This window comes from Marmota marmota, unplaced genomic scaffold, assembly GCF_001458135.2.
Source record: "Marmota marmota marmota unplaced genomic scaffold, marMar, whole genome shotgun sequence".
NCBI classification, from domain to species: Eukaryota; Metazoa; Chordata; class Mammalia; order Rodentia; family Sciuridae; genus Marmota; species Marmota marmota.
This window is the reverse complement of record NW_026000169.1, coordinates 13,675,860-13,694,640: the sequence shown is the minus strand read 5'-3', so window position 1 is coordinate 13,694,640 and position 18,781 is coordinate 13,675,860. Positions and strand designations below refer to the sequence as shown.

The window sequence follows — 18,781 nt, the reverse complement described above, 5'->3', positions numbered from 1 at the left end:
TTCTTTTTTCTTAATAAAAATACACTCCGTTGATAAAGAAACTAATTTTACATGTTAGGCAGTGGGTGGGGGGAACTTAATTCTCAACCTTTACTTTTTCGTTTTAACTAAATTTGAAAATCTCAAAGGAAAAGATAATTACGTTAATTGTTAAATGAATTCATGTCAGATTATTTTCCATCAGTGGTCTATGTTTAGAAATACAAATCTATTTATGTAGTTAAATTAAAATTGTATGTCCTTGCTAGGCATGGTGGCACACGCCTGTAATCCCAGCAGCTCAGGAGTCTGAGGCAGGAGGATTGCAAGTTCAAAGCCAGCCTTAGCAAAAGCAAGGCATTAAGCAACTCAGTGAAACCCTGTTTTTAAATAAAATACAAAATAAGGCTGGGGAGTGGCTCAGTAGCCAAGTGTCCCTGAGTTTAATCTCTAGTACTACCCCCCACCTAAAAAAAGTATATGTCCTTATATTCTGGAATTTTTATTTTGCAATTTTTAATATAATTATGCTGGTATTGCTGTAGTCTGTTTTATAGTTAAGTGGTATTTTTAAGTCATTATCTCTATCATTTTTTATTAACTTTGTTCTGCCTCTTGTAATAATATGGCAATATGTTAGTTTTATTTTATAATAACTAAAATAATTTATAATAAATATTATTGCCCTGTAATGAATAATTTTTTTATCTTATACCTTTTGATTGCCTTATCTCATTTATTGGCAACAAAATGAGATGTTCATGGTGATTCCTACATTCTTTAAGTTTTATCTGCAGAATTTTGTCTTCACAACAAAATGAATTATTTTTTTTCTGTAGTATTTCTGTGAGTCACTTCAAATTCATTTTATGCTTAGATGAATAGAAGTAAAAATACAAATTAAAAATATATTTAAATAAAAAATTATTTCACTCTAAGTTTTAGGAGGGTGGAGACTGTTCACCATTGTATTGTCCAGTGACTTACACAGTTCTTGATTTATAATGCAGTAAACTCTGATTAATATGTGTTGAATGAATATATGAAAATTTTGCTAAATAACTGTCATGGTTAATTTGTGGGCTTTTCTCCTTCCCCCAAGTTCTAAAAGTAAAAGTACTTAATTTTTTTTGTGTTATAATATACTAGGTTACAATGAATTAATGTTTTGTGGGTTATTTTTCTTGCATATTTTTCTGTAGTTGTCCCCAGTTTTAACTAGTGAAGTTCATAGTGTTCGTGCAGGACGGCATCTTGCTACCAAATTGAATATTTTAGTACAGCAACATTTTGACTTGGCTTCAACTACTATTACAAATATTCCAATGAAGGTAGGCGTTCTTTTTTTTTTGCTAAATTTGAAAACTGCTTTTTAAATACGTCTTTGATATGTATTATTTATTTTAATTGAACATTTACTTTTTCTCTCCATATCATATTTTCTGTTTTACTAGCCCACATTCAGTGTCTTTGACCAGGTTAGTAAATATTGAAAAGCATCAAGAAAGGATCACAGAATAAAGTGCTATATTTTTTATTTCTAATAACATGTTATATGAAATTTTAAAAAATATATTTTCATTAAAATATAATTGGTATTTTAAATTATTTTTCTGTGATTCTTTTCCTGACAGCTGTAATATTAGATTTTACGTACTTTGTGTTTTCTAGTGGATCCTTTTTCTGTGTTTGTATTCTTGCCCACCCAGCATAAAGATATTTATAGATAATAGGTCTAATTAGGAAAAAATAGCCCATAGCTTTCAATTAGTTTATTACTGTGTAACTGTAAAACTGTAGATATCCATAAGTCCTATAATTTTACTAATGGATTTTCTTAGGACTCTATTACTGTGATTTTCATTATGTTATTACGTCATATAAGACCAGGACAATACCTGACAAATAGAAGCTTTAGAAGCATTGTTACTGAGTAGAATTGAATTGAATTGAATTGTATTGATTATTTTTAAAATATAAAGTGATCACTATACCTGAAAGTTCAAATTGTCTTGTTTATAATCCAGTTTCAGGTTTTTTGCCATGACATCATAAACACTAAATTGCATGAGTATAATACTTTCATTTTTAATTTCCTTATTCCATGGCTTGATTCTTCTCCAGAAATTTTAATCTTATCTTTTAGAACTTTTTGGATACAGAAGCAATTAACAAGTAATATAATGTAATAGGTTTATTTTAATATGAGTAATTTTATAAGAATAATACTATAAGGATAACAGATGACTTGCTTGTTGAATTTGACATTAGTATGCTACTGTGTGTGATTCTCTCTTCAATTTTTCTCATTTTTTGGTAAATAGATAATGTTGAAATTCCTATTTACTATGAAAGCAAGTTGCTAAACTTGTTTATAGTTTGTATTTGCTATTTTATGTAATTGGTGTTTACACTAATTCACTGCAGGTATTTAAAGATGCTGTTTGCTCTTTTCAACACTGTTTCATTTTCACTTTATGTAAAGTATTTCAATTACATTATATTTGGGTAAAAAAAGCATTAACAAGAATACATTTGGAATAAAAAATGTTTTAAATTTCTAGATTAGTCGTCTATGTTAATTCTGACATAAAATAATCATTAAATTCTTCATTATCTATGTGTAGCCAGTGGGGTTTTTTCTTCTTGTTTATTTTACTTATTTATTTTTGTGTATGTGGTGCTGGGAACAACCCCAGGGCTTCACATGTTCCAGGCAAACACTCTACCCTTGAGCCACATTTCCAGCCCTAGCCAGTAGATTCTAAATAAAGTTCATAATGCTGTTGAAAATTATTGCATCTTTAAATAGTTTAATTACTGAGCAGACTATCCCATTATTTTAGCAAATTATGGTTGAATATATTTGGCCTCATTTTAAACAAAAAGCAAAATAAATAATTTCCTTATTTAGAAAGCAAAACCAAATCATTTTAAATGTTTTAAATTTTGCCTACAGGAAGAACAACATGCTAACACATCTGCCAATTATGATGTGGAACTACTTCATCACAAAGATGCACATGTAGATTTCCTGAAAAGTGGTAAGAGAAATTTTGAAGTATTATTTTGTAAGATCTGACATATGAAAGCATACTAAACACCTCTAAGAAGTTCTTCAGTAAACAAACATGAATGGCTTTAATTTATCTCTCTAAACTTATATGACAGTATTATTTATTAATGGCCATACTAATGTTGTGTAGAAGTTAGATGGGAAACAGTAGGCTAACTGAGCAAATATTCAGAAAGATCACCATGCCTTTCTCAAATGCACAAGTTTTTTCAAATGGTAGTTGTCATTTTTTTTTCCTGTAGGCAAGTGGCCTTAACAAAGAGAAAGAACAAGAGCAGACCTAAAGGAATGTTAGACCTACAGCTTGCCTAGATAAAAATTTTGAAATTTAAATTAGTTTTTTTCCTCTTAAAAATTTCTTTGAATCATTAAGTCTCATCTCCAAAACTTTGGTTTCTGTAACTATATTGGTATGGTTTAAGGGAGAAGACTGGAGTTAGGACATAAGAACTTAGTTAAAGTTTTGCCATCAATTGGCAGGTCCCATATATTTCTAAACTTCAGTTTGCATACTTATAAATTAAAGATGCTGGATTAGATGAAGTGCAATATTCCAGCCAGTTCTTAAATTCAGTGAAATTTTAAGATTTGAAGGTCATTTTAAAAGCTTTTAGGCTTTGACATTTGGTTGAATCTGTAGAATGTTTTTTATGTAGATTGTGCTATTAGAGAATTAAATGGTTGACTTTGATCATGTTTGTAACTATTCTGAAGTATGATCATGAGCCAGTTGTAACATTTGTTCATGTCTAAGCAATCTTGGAGTTCATCTAGTGAGTGGCTAACAGAAAGGAAAAAAAAAAACCATGTGAATGTAACAGTGTTTAACAAAAGAATGTAGAAAACTTTTTTTAAAAATATAATTTGTGGAAATTGCTAAGAACCTGTAAGGTGATGTCAGTTTTTAGATTATTTATTTTTAAAACTTGGAAAGAATATGTAAAGTATAATTTAAATGTTAAAATGTTGATAGTACAAAATATTTCTCTGGAATAGTTGTTAGCTTAACTTGTAGTTGTACATGTTAACATGTAGACACCATGTGTAATGTAGCAATGGGATTAGAGCACTGTGGGAATACGGAGGAGGCTGCTGATTATATCTCTGAGAGTTAGTTAAGCTGTACCAAGGAGGTGACAACAGAGCTGGAACTTGGTGATTGTAGGCTTCCAGTTTAGCCCATGTGTCTCTACTATGCTCCACATCTGTGTATTCTACCTTGAAATTGTATCTTATAGTTGTCTTTCAGCCATGAAAACTCAGCATGCTCAGAACAATTAATGAGCTTTGCTTCCTGAACTGGTCTTCTAATGTTCTCTCTTACAGTGGATGGCCCTGTCATCTTTGCAGTTGTATAAGGCATAAATCTCAGAATCATCTTTGAGATACTGGTCATTCTTCATATCTAATTCATCACCACATTTTCTTTTCTTTTTTGTTCTAGGGATTGAACCCAGGGGTGCCTAACCCCTGAGCCACATCCCCAGTCCCTACCTGCCCTTTTTATGTATTTATTTATTTTAACTTTGAGACAGACTCTCACCAAGTTTTTTAGAGCTTCACTTAGTTGCTGAGGTTGACCTTGAATTTGCAATCCTCCTGCCTTAACCTCCCTAGGATTATAGGCGTGTGCCACCATGTCCAGCCTCATTATCACATTTTCTTGATTTCATCTACTAGGTATCTTCAGTATTTTCACATCTGCATCTCTGCAACCATTACTGTCTCTCTAATGAAGTCTATTGTTTTCTTGCCCAACATCTCAATAGCAGTCTCCTAAAAGGTCTGTCTATATACAGTTTTCACCCTCCAGTAAGATGAATTTTCATAATGCTAATTCTGATCATGTTCCCATTAGCTTAAAACCCTCTAGTGCTTTTCTGTTGTCCTTGGGACAAAGACAAAACTATTTTAATGTCCTGCAAAGCTCTGCATTGTCTGGCTTCTCTGCCTTTCTATCTCAAAACATACTCCTCTCTGTTTCATCTGTGCAGACCTGATAATCTTCATGCTTTTTTCTCTCCATTTCTTTTAATTTCTATTCATCCTCTTAGAACTCATACCAGTCAAGGAAGTCAAGCAACATCTCCCTTGTGTTTTAGAATAGGTCAAATCTCTGTATTACAAGCACTAATAATGTAAATGTATCCTGTTCAAAGTTCAACTTCATAGATCCCTTGGCTGTGTTTCTCTTTAATAAACTTATGAGGATTTGGTAAAATTAGTTGTTAATTTTAGGTTCCTTAAGCCTTTGAGTATTTAACTATGTTATTTTGTCATGTAACGATGTGGGTAAGGAGGAATTATTGTAGATTCTTGAAATTTTTGCCAATGACATTCAGTGTACTAACCTGAAATGTTTAATTAATGAAAAGTTGGAGGGAAATTACATATTACTTTTAATTGTAGGTAATACCCATATTCTGCTTGGCATTTTTCTAGGGGACTTTATAAAAATAATGTTGTTTTTTTTTTTCATAAGTATGCATCTTATAGAGCTTAAACTCATTTTGAAATCTTGTTCAAACAATTAAAGTTTACGACCTATTTAGTAATACTAATGTTTCTTGACAAATTTTTAAAGGTGATACCCACTTAGGTGGCAGCAGTAGAGAAGGCCCGTTTAAAGAAACGATAACTTTAAAGTGGTGCACACCAAGGACAAATAACATTGGTAGGTATTTAAAAACAATTGAAAGAGAAAAGAACAAATCAAAAGATTGCTCAAGTATTATACAAAGATTGGTTAATTTCTTCTTGAATTTTTGATTTGTATTGGTTTAGGGACTCAAAAAGCAAGTTTTTTTTTAAATTGTAGAAATGAATATTTCTTTATATTCTTTCAAATCAGTGTTTTCTTCTGTTTCAGAATTACACTATTGTACTGGAGCTTATCGAATTTCACCCGTAGATGTAAATAGTAGACCTTCTTCCTGCCTTACTAATTTTCTTCTAAATGGTAACTCTCATCCTTTAATGGTTTTGACTGAGATTATTATAAGTGAAATCATTAGTAATATAAATTCTGGAAAGGTATTTGTTTCAACATAATCTAACTATGTATTTGCCAAAACTGTTCTAAACTTAAAAATCTGAAATGAAATAGCCTTTAACAGGTTCACTAAGGTTTAAAAAGTAAGATGATTTTATAAATTTCATATTTATTGTGTCTAAGTGAGTTTTATTTAACATATTTTTAAGTATTTTTATTTTTAAAAATTTGGACTTTGGAGTCTTAACTTTATTTTCTTTTTTAGAATCTAGAATAATATAGACCATTATAGCTTGATTGTTTTTTCCCCTAATGCTAGGGACTGAATAAGTCTAAAGTGTCAGATTCTATTTTATAAGTCTAAATTTTAAAAGCTCTTTGTATGATCAGCTAGGTTTTGGAATCATTGAACTAAGAAGTCAGTCTGTCCTTATCATAAAGCCTATCTCATTGCTATGTTAAGCACAATTTTAATTATCACCCTGTGTAAAATCAGATTTAATAATGTTTGGATATGTGAAGTAGGAAGTATTTATGATAATAGAACTGATAAGGAGTTATTATAAAAGGCAAATTGAGACTGGGTCTTCTCCCCACATATCTTGTAGCATTAATAATCTGAGGATTATCCAGCAGTTTTCTTACTTTTCTTCTTAAATGTCCAGGAGAAAAATTATATGTGAACTTGAAATTGGTTATATCAGAAACCATTATACGTGTTTTGGAAAACTGTCCAAATTTCTGTGTAAGTTTGGAGTATCTGAAAATAAGCTATTGCTAGAATTCAGATTTTTAGTTATTGAAATATACTAAGTTAGCAGTGCTGGTTAAAATATGGGAATCAGTAAATAAAATGAAAAAAATCTAGACATAAATCTCAAGGGAATAAATAAATCTATTTGAATTTTATTGCTGATAGCATTCTTGCTTTTGACAGGTCGTTCTGTTTTGTTGGAACAACCACGAAAGTCGGGTTCCAAAGTCATTAGTCATATGCTTAGTAGCCATGGAGGAGAAATTTTTTTGCATGTCCTTAGCAGTTCTCGATCCATTCTAGAGGATCCACCTTCAATTAGCGAAGGATGTGGAGGAAGAGTTACAGACTACCGGATTACAGTAAGAATTTAATAAATGTTATGTTTTAAGTCTAATATCAATTAGCAAGTAGTTATTGAGTTCCTGTAATATGCTAAAATCTGTGAAAGAAAGAGTTTGGAAGAAGTGGATTGTTATTTTAAATAGTTGAACTTCCTTTAATACTTGATCAAAAGATCTACTTATCACTATGTAGTCTTCCATTATTGTATATTCAGTGAGAAGTATCTGGATTGTATATGGAAGTATTTGGATTATACTAACACATTGGAATTACAGAGAAGGAAAATTCATCTGAACTGCTATTTTAGATAAAATTTAATTTCTAGTAATTTAAATGGTAAGCAAAAACTTTTTTTGAGTCTTTGTATTGCTACCACTTTGAAGTAACATTAATTTTTTTTTCTTATCGGGAAGAGCATACAAAGAAATAGTATTTTTGCTAGAATTTCTGTGGTTTTGATTCTGATTTTTTTCATTCTTCCTCCCATTTTCATATTTGATATTTCATGGCTGTCTGCTTTTTGAGGTAGTTATAAGAATTAAATATGATTTATGTATACAAATATACTTTATAAACCAGAGTGTATGTACTTAATGTAATTGTTTTAGTAGGCCTTTCCTTTTTTTTTTTAAACTAAAAAGAATGCTCATCAGTATTCATTGTGGAAAATATAGAGCTTGCAGACATCTAAAAGCAAAAGCAAAAACCTGTAAATTACCTACAATTCCATCATTTAGCAGTATCCACTGTTAACATTGTAATATTATGTTAAGGCTGTTTTTAAGGAAGCAAATTGGTCTTCTAATGTAAATAACTCATTCTTTTATATAATAGAAAAGAGTTAAATTATAGGAGTGAAATAAAATGAATGTTCCCGGGTTTTTAAAAAGGGAAAAAACAGCATGAATGTATTATGCATTTTGAGGCTTTCTTCATTTCCCTTGTATGAAGGCTGATAGGTTTCAAGTTTGAAAAAAGTGAGGTGAGGGGACAGCTGTTAGAAAAAGTGCTTTGTTGCAAATCACAGGAGAGAAGACATCAGGGAAAATGACTATTACGTGTAATCCATACTGAAACAGTAGAAATAGTTTCTAATTTTATCTTATTTGGTTATCATTAGGATTTTGGTGAATTTATGAGGGAAAACAGATTAACTCCTTTTCTAGACCCCAGATATAAAATCGATGGAAATCTTGAGATCCCTTTGGAACGAGCAAAAGATCAGTTAGAAAAACACACCCGTTACTGGCCTATGATTATTTCACAAACCACCATTTTCAACATGCAAGCGGTAAGTGTATAATTTCACTTTTTTCCCTAAATTAGTTACATATTCTTTATAGAAACAAATTAGAAAATTTGTAATTTATACCTTTATCAAGCAAAGAATGTAATATGTGCGTTTGCTCAAGTTAAAGAATTAGTTATTGAAAATTAAATAGTAGTTATAGATTATATCACCATGGTATTCTTTAAAGTCAATTTTAAAATCAAGGTCACCTAGATGCTTTGATATTTGTTTTTCAAGACAGATTCTCTTTTTTCTTTTAAAAAAAATCTAACAGGTAGTTCCATTAGCCAGTGTTATTGTGAAAGAATCTTTGACAGAAGAAGATGTGTTAAACTGTCAAAAAACAATATACAACTTAGTTGATATGGAAAGGAAAAATGATCCTCTACCTATTTCCACAGTTGGTACAAGAGGAAAGGGCCCTAAAAGGTAGCTTTTTTCCTTACTTTCCTTATATATCACATTTACTTGATACATAATGTTTCGTAAGATAATTTATTCTACGCATAAATTATATTTGAGGCTGTGTGTGTGTGTGTGTGTGTGTGTACACGCATGTACATAATAATGGAGATGTGATAGAATAGCAGACATAGATATATTGTAATTTAGAATTCCACCATTAGCTACTGGGGTAAGAGGGGAAACAAAACATATTTATTTCCTTTTACTTTTATCAGTAGCAAGTAACACTTCAATATTATTTAATGATAAATATTATTTAAAGAACATTTCTAAGAATGTTTTAAATCTTTCCCACAGAGACGAACAGTACCGTATCATGTGGAATGAATTAGAAACCCTGGTCAGAGCCCATATCAACAACTCGGAGAAACATCAAAGAGTCTTAGAATGTTTGATGGCATGTAGGAGCAAACCCCCAGAAGAAGAAGAACGAAAAAAACGAGGAAGAAAGAGGGAGGACAAAGAGGACAAATCAGAGAAAGCAGTGAAAGATTATGAACAGGAGAAACCTTGGCAAGATTCAGAGAGGTGATTTCTTAGCATTGATACAGCCCCACATACCTTTTGTTGTATCACATTCTATGTATAGCACATTCAAATTTCGTTTAATATGTGTTTATTCATTTTATAACTATAATCTTATCATTCTTAACTCCAGAAGATCATTCTTGGGTTTAAAAAGGTATGTGTTTACTCTTGGGGCAAAGATAATGTTAATTTTTCCTAAGTAGCTTCTGAAAGTCATAAACCATGTTTGTTATCAGTACCTGCTTAATGTGTTAAGAATTTCCAAAACAATTTTATTCTTTATTTTCAAAATATTTAACTTCAGTGATGTGCCAGGTATTTGGCAAAAGATCTCTGACCTGAAAGAACATACAGTATTATGGGAAAATCAGGCAAGCAAGTCACTAATGACAGGAAAGTGGGAAGTGCTTATAAAATTAGGCACAGAATACCCTTGGGAGCACAGAAGAGCTTACAGTTTTAATTCAAAAACTTTCTTCAGTAGTACATTCTTTTCCCTTAGTTTGCGATTTATCCTGTGATGTCAAGGTAAAATTTGAAAAACAGTAATAAAGATCTATTCGTAAAAATATCTTATTAGCTACATTCTTCTCTAAACTGTCTTACTTATAGGCTGAGAAGTTTAGTTTCCTCATAAAATCAGGCAGTCAATGAGATAAATGTTATAATGGAATTATAATTAGAAAATTCCTTTAAAATATACCCACCTTTTTATTACGGAACATTTCAAACATAAACATCTGTAGAACAAATAGATAACCATGATCTACCTTCGACAATTATTAATTCATGGCAGATCTTAGTTTATATATATATGTATATTCACATCCACTACCCTCACCACCAACCTCATAGGCATATTTTGAAGCTAATTCTGAAACTCATACTTCATCCATAAATAGGTAGAACAGTTTTATTCTCTTTAACTTTAGAAATTTACTTTTTCCTTAGGGCTACTGAGCTTTTAAAACAAAATTGGCTTACTATACAAAGAGGAAAAAAAGTACTTATTCAGTTTGAACTGACCTTCAAATATACCTCTGAATATTTTGAAAGTGTTTTTATTCCTTGATGAAACTCAATAAAAGCTTGAAGTTAAGTTCCTAACTGTGAGAACTACATTTTCACAGTACATAGCTTATAAAGCTGATAGTAAACTTCTTGATCATATTTATAATTTAAAACTATGAAGTATCTTCTAAAGATCCCATTATTTCTCACCTTTTTAATGTTATCTTCTTAAGTTTTCCTCTAGTTTTTCCTGTTTTACAGCCAATTCCTGAATTATTGCATTTTTATTATGAAGGAAGGGATATTTATGTTTAATTTGTTAAGTTCTCTTCCCTGGTTTTAGATTGAAGTTTCTGATTAGCCCCTGGATTTTGCAGAGATGGTTTAATTATTAAACTATTTGTAAACTTTTAAAATTTTAACTATATTTAATTTTTTGTCCCTCTAAAAGATTGAAAGGAATCTTAGAACGTGGAAAAGAAGAGTTGGCTGAAGCTGAAATTATAAAAGATTCACCTGATTCCCCAGAACCTCCAAACAAAAAGCCCCTTGTTGAAATGGATGAAACTCCACAAGTGGAAAAATCAAAAGGTAAGGTATAACTTAAGGTAAGGTAAGGTAACTATGTAAATTTTTTTCTAATTAAACTTAATTTCGTATAGTGTTATTTAATTTTGTTGTATCTTTGGGGAAGAGCTCCTAAGTATTGCTGGATTTTGTTTAGGAGATTCTCTGTTTATAGCCTTGGAAGATATAGGTAGTAAATGTATTTGTCAGTAGTAAAAAAATAAAAGTCATGTTTTATCTCCATTAATGTGAAGCCTTTGGAAAGTTAGCAGTTTTACTATAAAGTTTATGCTATAAGAAATTCTAAATATGTAAATTTGAATCTGGTTATGTTCCTGATACTATCCTAAGTACTAGGTTACTGAAGACAGATTCTTCTCTAAACTGTCTTACTTATAGGCTGAGAAGTTTAGTTTCCTCATGTGTTCATTAAAGATATGATTCGGAATTGAGAGTTCCTGAAATCATTCGAGGTCCTAGTGATCTTGAGGGTAAACTAGGTTTAGGTTTAGTCCTTTTAGGATACATGGAAAATGGTATGCCATCATCAAACTGATGTTTTGCTACTGTGCCTCTTCTAAGGCCATAAAGATTTCAGGGCTGGCTATATTACCATTACTGGCAGTTCAACCTAGGGAGAAGTTGAGCTTGTTTGCTTTTTATATATTTTTGTCTTAGTACACATATTATGTGTTACATTTTTTTTTGGTTTACTAGCTTCTTTGAAATCAGAATTTGAGGTCACCCTTAAGGTAGCCTGGCCATATTTGCCTTTCAGGCATTTGCCAGAGTATGTTGAAAATAATAGGACTTAAATAAATGTCTATTGATGAATTGTCTTATTTCTTGTGGGCCCAAATATGTCATTGTTGATTAGAATGAGAAGGTTTACTCTTAATGGTATTGCTTGGAAAATAGAACTCTAAAAAGCATTATTCATACTGACAAAAATTGGAAACAGCCAAAACACATATTAGTAAAAAGATGACTATATGAAAGCGTGCCCAAGAATAATTATTGTCACAAATGCCTACTCTTCTCTCTTCGTCATGACTCCTTTTTCAGAAGGAAATCCGTAACTTCCTTCCTTTCACAGTTAAGTCAGATGCTGCTTCTTTGTGCTTCCATTGTGTCCTAGGATTGCTGCTCTGGTAGCACTTCAGAGTATTGCATTGACATTGCATCCTAACATCCCACTTCTGCTAGTCTGAAATATTTTCAGAGCAGGGATTATTTTTAATTTACTCTTATATTATCAACCAGCACAGGCTCATTTATACTGAGTTCAGTTACTTATTGAATGAATGAGTAAATGAATGAATATGTAATAAGTTTAGGGGGTCAAAAGTAGGCTATAAATCCATATATACTATGATCTCAATTTTGTTTAAAAAGTTTTCATGCACATATACACTGGTTTGTAACTTAGATGAATTATGAATTATCATCTATCATTGTTTGGAAATTAAATGGATCCCTGATGCTTTTTACCCTGGAAATATTGTACAGAATGGACCATTATGAGAAGCAATCTGGTTGCAAATCCCTCTTTGCCCTTGAAACTTTCCATTTAGACTGATATTGGAAAAGCATTTATTTTTCCTTCCATTCTATTTTACCACCTAAATCATATGTCTCTTTTGATCAGCTACTTATATGGGCCTTTTATCATACCTTAGTTTCATTTCCTTTGGAAAATTACTTTTTAGTCCTCCCCAGTTTTGTGCCTGCTGTATACGTTGCCCTTAAGATTGTACTGTTCCAAATGTGCCCTCTAGATTTGGTGAAAATCTGTTCAACTTTTTTGTATGATTCAGTAACAGAAAAAACAGAATGTCATTTTGTTGATAGGCATTAAATTAAAGATCAAAATATTTACAGTTGTTAGAGCAGTAATAATATGGATTATTTTTATTTGTTCCTTTGTGTGTTTTATTGTATTCTGAATGCTACTGAATATGTATTAATTTAGTAATAAGAAAAATAAAATAATTTTGTTTTTAAAATTTACTTTTTAAAAATGTATATGCAGTGGGACTCTCTGGTCTGCAGTTCTGTGAGTTTAGACATTGAATCTGCATGTAGAACAGTCCACCCCTGAGATTCCCCTGCACTGCCCCTTTGTAGTCATCACACACTGTCAATGACTGTCCCCAATCCCTGGTAACCACTGATGTGTGATTGTAATGAATTTAATACTATTTTGCCTTTTGAAGTTTGCTTTGCCACATGGCATAATGCATTTGAGATTCATCTGTGTTTTGTGTATATATCACTAGTTTGCTCTTTTTATTCCATTTATTTATAAAGTATGTAATTAACTTTATAAGGAACTGTCATGTTATTTTTCAAAACTAGCTTCGTCATTTTACACCTACACCAGCATTGTAGGAGACTTCTGGTTATTCTGCATCCGTGTTAGCACTTGCTATTGTCAGGGTTATCTACTATCGTTATTTTAGCTGTTCTAATGTTCATTATTATTTTAGTTTACAGTCTTGTCTGACTAATGATGATGAACCTCTTTTCATTTGCTTATTTGCCATCTGTATGTTTAATTTGGTGAAGGGTCCCTTCAAATTACTTGTCCATTTTTAAATTTGGTTGGTTGTTTTCTTATGGTTGAATTCTGAGAGTTCTTTATTTGTTCTAGGTACAAGTCCTTTGTTGGATATGTGATTTGCAAATATTTTTCCAAGTGTCCGGCTTGTCCTGTTAATGATGAATTTTGCAAAACATTAGTTTCTAATTTTAATGACGTCTGATATACCAATTTTTGTTTTTATTTTGCTTTTGGTGTTACATGTAAAGAAACCTAACTCTTATGAGTTCTATAATTTAGATTTTACTTTTAAAAGCCATAATCTATTTTGAGTTATTTTTATGTAAGGTGCAAAATATGGGTCAATATTCTTTTTGATCTTTTTTTTTCTTTTCAGTACCAGGGATTGAACTCAGGGCCTCAGGGCCTCAGGGCCTCATGTATGCTAGCCAGGTGCTCTGAGCTATATAGCTTCAGACTTTTTTTTCTCTCTCTTTTTGTGGTAATGGGAATTGAACCCCAGTCGTGTTCTACCACTGAGATACATCCCCACCTCTTTTTGTTTTTTATATTGAGTCATGGTCTCACTAAGTAGCTCATACTATCCTGTAACTTGCAATCCTTCTACCTCAAATCTCCCAAGCAGAGATTGGGATTACAGTTTTGTGCCACCATGCATAGTTTCAGTATTCATTGTGTGTGTGTGTGTGTGTGTGTGTGTGTGTACAGTGTCTTAATTGTTCCACAAGTGTTTATTGAAAAGACTGTCCTTCATTAAGTTGCCTTTGTATATTTATCAGAAATCGATTGACTCTCTGTGGGATCTATTTATGGATTCTCTTATATTCTGTTGGTCTGTGTCTCCTTTCACCAATCAGGGCTGTCATAATCACTACAACCTAAGTTTTGAAGTCAGATAGTGAAGAATCCTCTACATATTTTTTTTATTTTCTTTTTCAGAATTGTTTTGGCTATTGTAGTTCTTTTGTCTTATCATTTTCATTAGAAAATCTTGTTTGCAAGTTTGGCCCTTGGCTGGCATCTCAGAACTTGGCTTTTGAAACATTCCCTAGATGATAAAGTAATTTTTCCTTACATTTGAACTTAATACTAGCTTTTCTTCTGGAAGTCTAGAAGTTTGATTGTTGTGGCTAGACAGAGAATGCTTACATAATCAACCCCTGTGTAAAAACCCTGGACTCTTGAGTCTCTAACAGGCTTTCCTGGCAGAAATATTACACACATTTGGTTAAGTTTTTTTTTTTCCTCTGGAGGCAGAGATCATGGGAAGGCTGTAAATGGAGTCCTCTAGTTTGTGTCTAATTTGTCTTTCCTTCTACTGATCTATCTGTATATTCTTACTCTGTTGCTGTAATAATTCTTAGTCATGACTGTAATTTCACCTTTAGACATCTGAGTTCTTCCAGGAGTCACTGAAATAGCTAGTACTCTTGGGACCCTGAAACATAAATTTTAGAAAATGATAAAGGTGCTGTTTCCTAATTGTGTAAAATGAACAATAGAATTAAAGGCAAGTTTATTAAACTTCTAAATTTTGTAGTAATACATTTTCTTACCTTTTTGTTTTTTCTAATACAATACCAGGGCCAGTGTCTTTATTATCCTTGTGGAGTAATAGAATCAATACTGCCAATTCCAGAAAACATCAGGAGTTTGCTGGACGTTTGAACTCTGTCAATAACAGAGCTGAGTTGTATCAACATCTCAAGGAGGAAAATGGGTGTGTGTTATTTATTTTAGAAATTGATTTTGTTAATTGCTTATATAGCTGTATTATTCACTATTTGTTGTGTTCAGCAATTTTTCACTATTATGATGAATTGATATGTGTTACCTACAAGGAATAAACAAATTAAATTGTTTGATTCTAGGTACTCATACCCACATTGCTTATGACCCTGAAAGTACAGCATTATTTTTTTCAGTGCTTGGTAAGCATCATAGAGAGGGGAAAACTATAAAGAACACATAGTATGCAATACTTAATCTGTATAAAATAACAAGGGGGAAATATTTTCCTATCCAGTAATACAATATTAAAAATATTGATTGTTTTAATAAATTTTTTAGAAGAAATTCTCTTAAAATATATTTGGTGAAGGAATTCTTAATGGAAAAGGAAACAAATCCTTGACTGAATGATAGAGATTTTTTTTCCCATATATTTGCTTGGAGAAGGGAGAGTGATAGGAAAAAACTGGTGGCCTTTGAAATTCAGCCTTGGGAAAGTCACTTAATCTCTCCAGGCTGTTTTTATTTATCTGCAAGATAAGGAAATTGGGCTAACTCCCTAACTTTAATCCTTTCCTAAAGTGCTCATGTTCTGTTCTATGAATAAATATATTAGATTTTAGTTTCCATCTACCAGGTAGATAATTAAGTGGAAAAAATATGGAAAGTTAATGTTTTAATTTACCAACTCATTTTTGTCTCTTCTTTTTTTTTTTAGGATGGAAACAACAGAAAATGGAAAAGCTAGCCGTCAGTGAAGAGTGACTTGAAGAAATTTAGTATATTGCAAAAATATTTTGGACAAGAATTTGATATAAGTAATTTTACAGCAAGATTGTATAGCTATGTTGCCTGGACTGGTTTTTACATTTTTAAAATATTTCAACAACTATCTTTTTTGTACTAATTATAAAATTGGCATATAAGTCAAAAATATACATTTGAGATTTGTCCTTCCAACTCACACAAGTTTATTTTACGGTAAAAGGTGTTCCCTCTGGAAATGTTTTTTAAAAAAATCCTTAGGCTTCTCTTTGCCAAATAAAACTATTAAAAATCTGAAATGCAAAATACTGGGAGTAGTTACTTTAGAAAAAAGTATTATTCATTTAATAACGGACAATCCTTAGAAATTTATAGAGTTTAAGTAAGATTTGAAATCTTACATAAAATTTTACTGTTATTCTGCATCATATATAGGGTGCTCTTCTAAGGAAGAATGTTTTGTTTATTTTGAATTATTTTGCCTTTGTATTGGTGGGCATGTATGTGTGTGTATTTTGGTCTTTTTATTCCTCTGAAATTCATGGTTTATGTTAAATGTTTTGTAAACCTTCTTCCTGTACTGCTTCATCTGGAAGCTTCTAACATGTTGTAAGAGACATGTTATTTTAGTGTCAAACACTATTTCTAGGTTTCTCGGTTTTTTTCCTTGAGTATTTATTAGAAAAGGAGAAAGCTTTCTGTGTTGTTTTTCTATAAGGGAATCTTATGTCCAGAGTTAATGATTGAAGGAATCAAAGTTATCCCATCAAGAACAGCTGCACTTTCAATTGTATTGAGAGTCTACTCTCTTAAAATCTTATTTATTTATTATTTTAGCTGATATTTTAATGTTATTTTATTAAATTTTTATTGGTTCATTTCTTTTTTTAAATTTTTTTAAACCTTTGCAATCTTTTTTTTTCTTTTTTTCCCATATATTTTTAAAATATATGTGTGTGTGTGTGTGTGTGTGTGTGTGTGTGTGTGTGTATATAGTTTAGTTGAAGCTGGACACAGTACCTTTATTTTATTTATTTATTTTTATGTGGTGCTGAGAATCGAACCCAGTGCCTCGTATGTGTTAGGCAAGCACTCTACGGCTGAGCCACAACCCTAGGCCTTCCCATAGTTTTTTTAAATTCTTTTTTTGTTGTTTTTCCTTTGCTTTATTTATTTTTATGTGATGCTGAGGATCGAAACCAGTGCCTCACACATACGAGGCAAGCACTCTGTAACTGAGCTACAACCCCAGCCCCATTCCCATATATTTTTATAATTATAATTTAAAGCATAATTTTAGAGGTCCTCTAACCACATGGTATGTTTGACAAACTAGTATATGCAGCCATAAATGCTATGAGATTTTATTCCAAAAATTCTGAGAGTATTTGAATATTATTCAGAATCAGTATATGGACATGTAACAATTATCAATACAATTTATATAGATTTATTAATCTATAGATTGATTGACATTGATGCATCATATAAGTATTATGAATCAGTCTGAAAAATACAGAGCTTGCTTTTGGAAGGACCATTACAAATTAAATGTCTGAGTTCTCAAAATTCACTTATATTCCTGACTAAACAGTGAACTAAGGTACCTTTATTTCTGGGCAAAACAGTATGTGATATTTCATTTGAGGTTGTTTTATGAGGCACTCAAGTTATTTGCTTTGATGTTTCTGGCACATTTCAATTAAAACCATCAGTATAATTTCACATGTGGGAAACAAAAGCATTCAGATACTAATTTGTTATGGATATGCTGTCAAAGTGAGCAGATTTAGAAAATCCCATATTATCATAAGGATTTGAAGCATTAGACTTAAGAAAGCAGAATCTGAATTTGTATTTAGGAAGTTTGATTAAGATCTTTATTTCAGTGATAATTAGTAAACATAGGGGTCTGGGGTTGTGGCTCAGTGGTAGTGCAGTTGTCTGGCATGTGTGATGCACAGGGTTCAATTCTCAGCACCACATTAAAAACAAATAAATAAATAAAGGTATTGTGTCCATCTACAACTAAAAAAAATTTTTAAAAATTAGTAAACAGATTGAACCATGTGAAACTACCACTTAAAAAATTTCTTTTTGTTGTAAATGGACATAACATTATTTATTTATTTATTTTTATGTGGAATCCAGTGCCTCACATGTGCTAGGCAAGTGCTCTATCACTGAGCCACACCCCCAGCCCTGAAACTAGCATTTTTATATGTAAAATATAATGAGGGCTGGGGCTGTAGCTCAGTAATTAAGTACTAGCATCGCAAGTGTGAGGCACTGGATTTGATCCTCAGCACCACATAAAAATAAATAAAAGAAATTATGTCCATCTACAACTAAAAAATATTTTTAAAAACATAGTTGAATATTGACAATTTTATATGGTTCAATCTGCATATTTGTCTTTATATCCTATCTATTCAATGGAAACTAAATTTAACAGCTTGTATATATTGAAACAAGTTCTTCATAGTTTGGCACAGTGATACATGCCTATAATCCCAGCGGCTTGGGAGGCTGAGGCAGGAGGGTCACAAGTTCAAAGCCAGCCTCAGCAACTCAGCAAGGTTCTAAGTAACTCAGTGAGACCCTGTCTCTATATAAAATACAAAAACAGGCTTGGACTGGGCGCAGTGGCTTACTCCTGTAATCCCAGCAGCTTGGGAAGTTGAGGCAGGAGGATCTTGAGTTGAAAGCCAGTC

General features: G+C 31.7%; 1 protein-coding gene across 8 annotated transcripts in view; it reads left to right on the top strand.

Annotated features, from left to right (window-relative positions):
- Ints13 (integrator complex subunit 13) overlaps positions 1-16,089 on the top strand; it is a 29,066-nt gene extending 12,977 nt beyond the window's left edge. For 4 of the 8 annotated variants that reach the window (XM_048787348.1, XM_048787350.1, XM_048787347.1 and 1 more), the window contains exons 7-17: positions 1,182-1,310; positions 2,939-3,023; positions 5,640-5,729; positions 5,907-6,014; positions 6,985-7,163; positions 8,267-8,437; positions 8,712-8,866; positions 9,200-9,430; positions 10,893-11,032; positions 15,156-15,291; positions 16,021-16,089. In XM_048787348.1, the coding sequence (XP_048643305.1) occupies positions 1,182-1,310; positions 2,939-3,023; positions 5,640-5,729; positions 5,907-6,014; positions 6,985-7,163; positions 8,267-8,437; positions 8,712-8,866; positions 9,200-9,430; positions 10,893-11,032; positions 15,156-15,291; positions 16,021-16,060 (1,464 nt within the window). In that variant the 3' untranslated portion in view covers positions 16,061-16,089. Of the gene's footprint in view, positions 1-1,181; positions 1,311-2,938; positions 3,024-5,639; positions 5,730-5,906; positions 6,015-6,984; positions 7,164-8,266; positions 8,438-8,711; positions 8,867-9,199; positions 9,431-10,892; positions 11,033-15,155; positions 15,292-15,442 lie in introns of all 8 variants that reach the window. The other 4 variants (XM_048787352.1, XM_015498248.2, XM_048787351.1 and 1 more) reach the window with 3 other exon arrangements.
- The last annotated feature ends 2,692 nt before the right edge of the window (positions 16,090-18,781 follow it).